The following is a 10,000-nucleotide window of genomic DNA, read 5'->3' as shown; positions in this document are numbered from 1 at the left end:
GATACCGTGAACCGTAACTTCTGTGTAGACGACTGTCTTAAATCAGTTTCCACGGTCCCAGAAGCTCACAGACTCGTTTCCCAGCTGTCGAATCTTCTCGCTCAGGGGGGATTCCACCTTACAAAGTGGATCAGCAATTGCCGTGAAGTTTTGAAGTCCATACCGGCACATGAGAGAGCCCCTTCGATAAGGGACTTAGACCTTGAAGATTTGCCTCTAGATCGTGCATTAGGAACCCAATGGGATGTCAAGAGAGATACCCTTAGCTTTAAGGTTGCCAAGAGAGACGTTCCTAGCACAAGAAGAGGAATGCTATCACTGATTTCTGGATTGTACGACCCCCTGGGATTCGCGGCTCCGTTTATTCTGCCAGCAAAGACGCTGTTGCAAGAGTTATGCAGACAAGACTTTGGCTGGGATGAACAGATTCCAGATGAGAAACTTTTGAGATGGCGAAATTGGGTTGGGAATCTCTCAAACTTGGAGCAAATCACCTGGCCGCGTTGTTTCAAGGCAAAAGGATTTGGAGATTTGACCGACATCCAATTGCATCACTTTTCAGATGCTTCCGAAGTAGGCTACGGTGCGGCTTCCTATCTTCGTCTTAAAGATAATGCTGGCCACATTCAATGCTCCTTGGTGTTCGCGAAATCCCGAGTAGCTCCACTGAAGACCATTACAATTCCTAGAATGGAGTTAACCGCAGCTTCTGTCTCCGCAAAGTTGCACAAGTTCCTCGAAGAACAACTCGATTTACCAATCCACAGGTCTATATTTTGGACAGACTCAACCATAGTCCTCCAGTACTTAAGGAATGAAGCCAAACGATTCCAGATATTCGTAGCCAACAGACTTGCAATAATTCATGATGTTTCGTCATCACGTCAGTGGCGCCATGTTGACTCACAATTTAATCCAGCAGACCTAGCTTCGCGGGGATTGTTGAGCATCGACTCTGAGAAATTGCGGTTTTGGCTTGAGGGCTCGGATTTTCTGAAAGAAGAAGAGCACAAGTGGCCTAGCCTACAAGTAGAAATACCTAGCTTACGTGATGATGATCTTGAGCTTAGGCGAAGAAAGTCTGAAGTCCATACTGTGGTGCAAGAAGACGTTCTGCAGTCGTTACTGTCACGTTATTCCTCTCTCTATAACCTCCAGACGTCAGTGGCTTGGTTGTTGCGCTTTAAAGATCATTTACGTGTGCGAATTATCAAGCTTCCCACCGAGAAATACATTAAAGGAGGTTTGACAGTCAAAGAAATTACCAGAGCAACAAAAGAAGTAGTGAAAGTTATCCAACGAGAGGCATTCCCTAAGGAGCTGGTCATTTTGCAAAGAATAACACAAGAACCGACAAGGCGTTCTTCGGAACGAAAGCGCCTCCGAGAAAGGCTGAATTGCATAGGATATGCCAGTCCACTACGCAAGTTAAGCCCGTTCCTTCATGATGGTGTGATTTGTGTTGGAGGACGACTCAATAATGCGTCTATCCCGTTTAGCGCTAAGCACCCCATGATTTTACCGAGCAAGCACCCGGTCACTGACTTGATCATTAAAGACTACCACGAAAAGGAGGGCCATGTGGGCGCTTGTCACGTATTGGCAAGTCTCAGACAGAGGTTCTGGATCCTCCGAGGAAATGCAGCTGTTCGACGTGTGCTCGGGAAGTGTCTCAAATGTCGATTCTGGAATTCCAGCCCATGTGACCAGATCATGGCTCAGCTACCTTGCCCAAGAGTTAGCCCTTTCTCCCCACCGTTCTCATCTGTTGGAGTAGACTTCTTCGGGCCGATACTTGTGAAGGAGAAACGAAGCCAAGCTAAAAGATACGGATGCGTTTTTACTTGCCTAACTATTCGTGCCGTTCACATCGAGGTAGCACATGACCTCACGAGTGATTCATTTATTCAAGCGTTTACCAGATTCGTAAGCAGACGTGGGGCGCCCATCGAAGTGTTCAGTGACAATGGAACAAATTTCAGAGGTGCTGAGACCGAAATCAAGATTGCTTTGAGGAAGTGGAATTCTGATCGAATCAGTACTTGTCTAAGACGTCGAGGTGTGCAATGGCACTTTAATCCTCCTTTGGCTAGCCACGCTGGGGGTGTCTGGGAGAGGATGATTCGCTCAATCCGAAAAATTCTTCGCCTGCTCTTGGGTAACCAGCTAGTTGACGATCATTGCTGAAGAACAACTTAGTTACCTTCATTGCTGAAGTGGAAAAGATTCTGAACGACCGTCCTCTTATTCCCCCGTCAAGCGACCCACGTGATCCTGAGCCTTTGTCTCCTAGCAAACTTCTCCTTCTGCGCCCAAATGTTTGCTGTCATCCCGACGAAATGCACGATGTCAACGACCAGTATGGGGGCAAACGTTGGAGACAAGCTCAATATTTAGCAGACATTTTTTGGAAACGCTGGATCCGAGAATATTTACCTACGCTTCAAGTGAGGCAGAAATGGCTTAAAAAACGGCCAAACCTTGCTGTGGGCGACTACGTACTTTTAGTGGATCAGAATTGTCCACGTGGACGTTGGCCTAAGGGTGTCATCCAGGAAGTATTTCCTGATCGTCACGGAGTTGTTCGACACGTCACTGTCAAGACTGCAACTACGAGTTTACGACGTGACATTCGCAAATTGTGCCTTTTGGAACGGTCACTGATGAGCAAAGAGTGAATGTACTGTGAAACTTTATTTTTCGGCATTGGAAAGGCTTATTATTTCATCATGTGCGCCTTTCGGGGCCGGCATGTTACTGTTTATTTTGTAGGCGCCTCGTTAGCAGTGCTCTCATGGCAATTTGTCCGCCTTTGTATTAGTTGTTTTCCCTATTCAAAGGCGTTAGCCTCAGAGGGGCGTATTTAACCCTCATTAAGCATATTTCGATATATAAATATAGCACATGCGGTTTTCCTTTTTTTTGGCTTCCCTACGTCTTGTGGTAAAGAGTTTAGTTATTTAAGTTTCTAGTTTTCCTGGGCCGTCTAGTTGTGTTGGGCCGTTTAGCTTACTCCACGTCTCGGAGAAATCACCGATAAGGGTTGTAATTATCGGTTTCAAGTTTGAACGTATTTTATTTTATCAATCATGTAATTAAGTCGTTCATTAACCCTTTTATTTTAACTTTCCTGTTTTAGAACCAGCGCTTCGGAAGGATTGTCGCTAGGCTGCGTATCGTCGGTGTTTTTAGGAGGAAACCAAATAAAGTGTCAGTCGTTTTCGCTGTTTTGGTTTTCTTGCCTTTATACTTACCTTCATGTTTTTTTGTGAAAGTTTTTGTTTTCGTTCTCGATTTTTCTCTGCTTAATATCCAGCTCCTGCCTTTGATCCTTGAGGGTTTTCTACCTGTCTGACTAATTCTGTGTAACTTAGTGCTTCAGTTCTCTTGGCAGATTTTTGGCACTGACAAAGAAGGGGGCGTAGAGTCTATATTGAGGGGTAGGGGAAATTCAATTCAGGGCAGATTATTATTGCAACTATTGTAATGGTATTCCATCACTCAGCTTCATTGGTGAAATGTATTCATCCATGTGGCAAATTCTGTAGTCTTTGTCTGGTGAACTGTTTTGCTGGCATCAAAAGCCAAAAAAAGCGCTTTGCACATTGAACTAGAGCACCTTTGCTGACATTTTCAGTCTCTAAATGGAAAAAGCAGCTTACTTTGTTGAATTAACTTAACTCGCCCTTTGCAAAGAGTCCCATAAACTCGAAAAAGCACACAATCCCCCAGCAGTCAGATGTGACAGTTGACATATTTTATTTTTAGTTACACAAAACATAGCAATGAACGTTGTTAAAGGGAAAAAAATAACAGGGTTTGTTGTCAATATTTGCCGCTGTTTTAAATATAACAGGCAGCCGCTCTGTCGCCTTGGCTTATAAAGCGAGAAAACTTACATTGTATTACATGAACAATGTCGACAATATATTAACTCGAAGTTAAAAACATACATGTACGTTATATGCATTTCAGGACAACTTACGACCCCAAAACCTCACAAACTATATCCATTGGCGTGAAAGTATAAGGCACTGGACTTCGCTTTTCTGTGTAAAACCAGTTACAACTGTGAAGACGAACACTAGCGGTAAAAAAACCTGCTTCTCTTCAAACTTCGATTTGAAAAAGTCTCTCTTGGTGTATGAAATCGGAATTCCACCTTTAAACACCTCTCAAAAATTTTCATATCAACGAAAAAAAAGTCATATTTGATATGTTTCGCGAAAACAATTTACCTCCAACATATCTCTGTTCTGAGCTTAAAGAGTAACCGACCACCTTAAGAAACGCAAAACTCTAAACAATGAATGTCAAATGAAGCTTCGAAACTGGTCAAAAACTCTATTGCTTTAGGCGAACTGGTTTTGGTCCGATCTCTTCCCTGACGGCTCTGAAGCATCGTTGAATGATGGCAGATTCAGATCATCTTTTTGCAAATTTTCTCAGAGAAACGCCAGCGGCGTGACAGCCACCACAATGACGTGGTGGATTTTGATTTGTCGTCCGCCATTTTGAAAACACAAGTGTGATTCTAGTGCGCATGTCTAGAGCTTTTTTGCGCTCTGTCCGACGCTCTGTCCATGCAACCTCGTTCCCAGGGTCTTCTCGGCTTTCAATATGGCGGCGGGTCTTGAGAAGACCCTGGCACACAGCAGATCACGTGATCAAATTTGGACAAATATGCAAATTTTTTCAAAATGGCGGCAAGGAATAAGGTGAGAGAAATCTGGGTACGACAACTGCCAACAAACAAAATCAAGTACGAAGGGGGAACCCAAAGCTGTAAAATTTGATGTAAGAAACCAAAAATACGGATGAATGAATGCACGAGCAACGAGAATGCGGTAGATGACAGAGAAATCTTGCTTTTCTTTTCATTTCATGTTATTTTAAACCAATTCAATTTTATAGACGGCTATTATTTCTCGGGGCTGTGATTTTTAAACAGTTTGGAAACAGCCATTGCACACAGTTTCACCCGTAACATCACAGACATTTGATTACCGTAAAATCCAGTGAGCTAAGGTTTAATGAAAGCCTTGGTTCTAGCTATTTAGTCACGGAGGTGTGCTCGCTGTCTTTCGTAATGTATAGTTTATATTGCATGTTTATTTTCAATCAATTAAACCTAATTATCATTAATTTTTCATACACTCCATGATTATCTGATTTCTTATCGGTGTATATGAGCCTTCTGACAACGACTTTCCCCAGTATACATTGACCCAAAGCTATTGACTGCACGTGCAAGTATTGTCCTGTCAGTGTAAAATCAGTATTTTAATTGTCTTCTGATTGCCAACAGCGAACCACAGCATGTTTAGTGCCCACATTCTTCAACTTGTTATTGTAAACATATTTTGTGGTAAAGTTGACATAATCAAGCCAATGTACATTGTTGAACATGCTATTCCATAGGATTAGCAACCTGCTTCTTGCACTTTTCAAGCTATGAAAAGAACATTTCCATGTCTTCTCCTACCAGTGAAGACAATGTGATGTCTTGGAATGCTGCTCATGAAATCTGTTGAGCCTAATTAAAAAAGGGCACAATTTGTGCAAGTCCTAAACATAAGTATCTCATCATCTTTAGCAGTTCTTGTCGAATGAGCCCAGGGTTAGGGGTAGATCTTTGCTGTTTTATCAAACTGGCTTTTAATCTCCTCTGTTTTGGAGGCAGTGACAATGGCACGGTTTGTTTTATTTGCCTCCATTCCTTAAACTACATTTTTGTTTCGTTTCATTTACTCAGAAACGAATTGTATCTATTTAGACTTCAGGGTGAACTATTTACACAATGAAGTAGAGTGGCCATTCAAAACAGAGTTTGTAATTGAACATCTAAACATCTATGAGACATAAAAACAAACATGTGAACCTGAAGTATAGCAAATCATAATGCTGACAAGCATGAAAGTGAACGAAATAGGTCATAAATATGAAGTTTTCACTATCTGAATGATTTTCGGTTACATTAAAGGGATATATTGTTGAAAAATCCAAAGCTATCTCTCTTCGTGGTAATAAGTAATGTAAACAATCTTCCCACTGGTAAGTTGTAGTTACTGTAGTAAATTGGGTTTTCCAGGAACCAGTTATTTTAAAGCTAGTACTGGTAACTTCCTAGGTTCACATGTACCACAAGTAATGGAAGATTCACAGAAAATGGAATTTGAAATTTTATGCTGTGGCATTTGAAGGAAAATTAGGTATTTGTAGACAAGGATCATTATGTTCTTCTCTTTAATGGTTAATATTCCTTGACAGGCTTCTAACCGTTCAGAGAGTTTGCGTCCACATTTTTGTCCTTCTTTGTTGAGAGTTTCAATAGACGAAGCGAAATATATATGACCGACCAAGTGACCCACAATTTACAGTATTTTATCTTTTCTCCTGCCCTTACCATTCCAGAAACAAAACACTATTTCTTTTTGTGAAATAGTTTCTTGTTGCTGGTGAAGTTGCAAATTTCCTGTGCTTTGTCACCTTCAATTTTATTTCCCAATCCCCCTGTCCAGTCCGCAATCTTCCCCCAAATCACTCGATGTACCACATCTTCAGACAGTAATTAAAATGCCACAACTTGAGCAATGCTAGAGAATATTTGCAAAGCATGTTTTGAAAACGAATAATTCACAACTTAAATTATTGGAGTACAAGAAAACTCACAGGAGTGTGATGCTAAAAAAGTAATGTGTACAAAATTAAAGAATACTGTTTAATATACATATTTATATTTTTAAATCAGAAGAGGCAAAAATTGAAGTCATTAGCGAATTGACAGGTCAATAAGACTATAATGATAAGCCTTACAATTATTTTCAAGAATAATAATTATTGATAAGACTTCACAATCTTAAATAACTCTCTTGGAAAATTACAAGATGACATGCACTTTGTTTGGGGTGAGGAGATTAATATTTTTTATTAATGAAAGTAAAAGGCAATGATGAAAACCGACCGACCTAGATCTCTCTGTGCACCATGCACTAGCTGAAGAGTGTGGAAGAGATAGGAAAGAATATGGATTACTGCAGCTGCAGGTCTATTGAAATAAAACACAGGTCAATTTCCACAGGTGAGTGTACATGTCACCGTGCTGCAGACAAATAAACAACACCAAAAGTGTCTGCTAGCGCTAATCACTCAACAAAAATGTTGTTTCAGGTCTCGGGGAAACTTTTGGCTTAGTTGTTGATTATTGGAGCAGCGACCTCTAGTCTTGACCTGTATTTAACAGACTCGCCTTCATTGCAGCTGTCACACGAGTCAACAGAACCACATACAACTGCTAAATCAACCACATCAATAATCTATGAACCCTGTTGCACAATTTTATAATTTGTAACACAATCTGACATGGTGAAAACATTGAACAACAGTAACAATACTCGCGTCAGGGAATTACAATTATGAGACGCCAAAATGAACCAAAACGCAAAGGTACGTACGAAATAAAATTACTTAATTACCGTTACGTCTTTCAAACACCATTATATCCTTCTATATTAATAACGAGATGCTTCCGTGAAGCATACACTGGGTTGCCTGTGGTACGTGTTACAGAAAATCAGAAGGCACTGAATTGTGTGGTATTGAAATACAGCATTCCAGTCTCCGAAGAATAACAAATAAAAGAGAAGCGAGAAACATTGGCTTCTGGGCTGACATGTTGATAATTTTCAAGTTCCCTCACAACTTCTTTTCACCACAAGTGTGCCCTCTGAGCATCTGAATGGTTTTAATACTAAAATTCACCGGAAGTTAAGCCCTTTCGGGCGGGGTTAGTTTTAGGATGGGAGACCAAAAACAGTAAACCCCTACTAAAACACAAGGATCTGACCGAAAATACTATTTACGCTAACAAATGCGAACTCAGCAAAGTACAGATTTTGTTAGCTTGCTTTATGCAAAACAAACATTGATGCAAAAGCAAATATCTATTGATACACAGTTTTAGAAAGAGCAGAAGGAAGTTTCCGGAACGGTCGATCGAGAGTAAAATATTTACGACATGAAAACAATATTAATTTTGAACCGTGAATATAGAATATAAAAAGTTACGATCAGCGACAAACATTTTGGGAGATTTTTGCTACGTTCAAATAAATCGCAAAATCGAAAGTGACATGCCGGAATTCAGCGGGCGGCCGTGATTAAAGGAGAACTGAAGATAAAAATGAAATATTTTTTCCTTCGCCAAATTTGTCGTGCCTGACTTAGTTAAAGGAAATATTCGAGTATTTGAGGGGTTCCTTACATTTTGACGTTTTTATGAGGCCAGAAAGATCCGTATTGGTCACTCGATGGAAGTCCGCCATAGCAGGCTTGGGCGCTATGCGTGACGTCATTGCGCTCACTTGCTTGAACGCGGGAAACTTGAAAAATGGTTCAGGGCGCTATTGTGGGCTGTTCTAGTAGAACTCTCATCGTTTCCCTCTTTAAAATGAAGTCCTTCTCGAAGAATGGATCATCCGAATTTAGAAGAAAAAACTAGCCAAATATCCAGCCCTGTCACATCTGTTCGGATCATTTCGAACCCTCCTGTTTTGAAGGTGTCTTGGCCACAGCAGTCGATGCGACAATTGCATGTAATTGATGAAATGATGAATAACTTTGCGACTCCATCGATTCCATTCATGCCCAGTGAGTAAGTTATGTTTTCTTTAGTCGGGAGATTTCAGTGGCAAACCAAGCGCCGGAGAAGTGAACCGAAAGGTTGTTTTTGCAAGCAACTGGGACTCGTTATTTCGTGATTGGCATTCGCACTTCAAGCTGGGTTTTATAAACTCGACAACGATCACAAAGATGTTTAATTGAAGTTTGAAAATTCGCAAAACTACGAACAGAGCTTATGTGTTTACATACATGTTGTTCATTAATCGCAGCACTCAGACCTGCGATGGCAGTTTATAGCACTTTTCTTTGTAAACACGGTCGAGAAGCTAGAATGCTGCGTTACACAACGAATAGTTTCTCAAATTGAATCGAAATGACAGACAAAACAAAAGCAGCCAACAGAATCTCTTAGTAATCAAGTTGTTTTAATTGCCTTTTGAATACAATCAATTCACCTGAGATCTGTTCATAGCTCCTCTATCTCGCGGCAGCAGATGCATTCCTTTTCTAGCTGTCCCGGCCTCCCAGTTCAAGCAAAAATCACAGCTGCACCAAGTCGTATTTCCCCATCTTGAGTCTTCCCTTTCGGTTGCTTCCTCTTCCTCCGATCCTGAACTTTCTCGCATTGGATCGAAAGAATGTGGTTCAAGTTCTGCCATAAACTTACGTGTATTAACGACGAAGAAAGCGGAGTACTATGTTGAGACTTAACGATAACAGAAGATTTCAGTGAAAACCAGCTGCTTGCTTGTGCGCAATGACGTCACAACATGGCGGCTGACATTCCTTTTTTGGAAGTAACCGGAAGGAAAAGCAAACAAAATGGCGGGCGTTCAAATTGGAAAAACAACCAAAGATTTTTGGCAAATTCAAGGCCTTTCAAGATGAAAAAGGATTTTTCGTGTTTGTTTAGGTAAAGGACGTTATATTTCGATAATAATAAGACACAAAAAAATTTGATTTTCTAGCCTTCAGTTCTCCTTTAAGTTACCGCGGCATGTTTACTCGCCAAACAGTGAAGTATCTGTGTCAAATGATGGCAAGATACCGGGTTTTTGTAAGTTTCTTTTTCTGTCAAGTGTTATAAAGTTTGACACTGAAATGAGCGAAGTCAAAACAAAGATCACAATCGCCCAACTCTTGTTTATGCAAAGTCAAAATTTACTCTCCAAGACGCGTACGACGTTATTTATCACCAGGTAATTCCATCATTTTGGAAATAGCAGCTACTTTATGATTCATCTGCGTCACAATTTTTCACTGATTTTGGGGCTCATTTTGTTGAAACTCAAGCACGCTTCCAACAGGCCTGTGAACCCTTCCTGCTTACAGAGCAATACTAAAAAACTTCTCCCATATCACATTTCAACCTTAAGCT

General features: G+C 40.8%; 1 protein-coding gene across 1 annotated transcript in view; it reads left to right on the top strand.

Annotated features, from left to right (window-relative positions):
- The window catches only part of LOC137991288 (uncharacterized), a 4,926-nt gene extending 2,739 nt beyond the window's left edge, over positions 1 to 2,187 (top strand). The window contains exon 1 of the mRNA XM_068836400.1: positions 1 to 2,187. This exon is cut by the window's left edge and continues 2,739 nt beyond it. Coding sequence (XP_068692501.1) covers positions 1 to 2,187 — 2,187 coding nt within the window.
- Positions 2,188 to 10,000: the final 7,813 nt, after the last annotated feature.

The sequence above is a fragment of the Montipora foliosa genome, chromosome 2 (genome assembly GCF_036669935.1).
Source record: "Montipora foliosa isolate CH-2021 chromosome 2, ASM3666993v2, whole genome shotgun sequence".
Taxonomy (NCBI): Eukaryota; Metazoa; Cnidaria; class Anthozoa; order Scleractinia; family Acroporidae; genus Montipora; species Montipora foliosa.
This window is presented reverse-complemented; position numbering and strand designations above follow the sequence as displayed.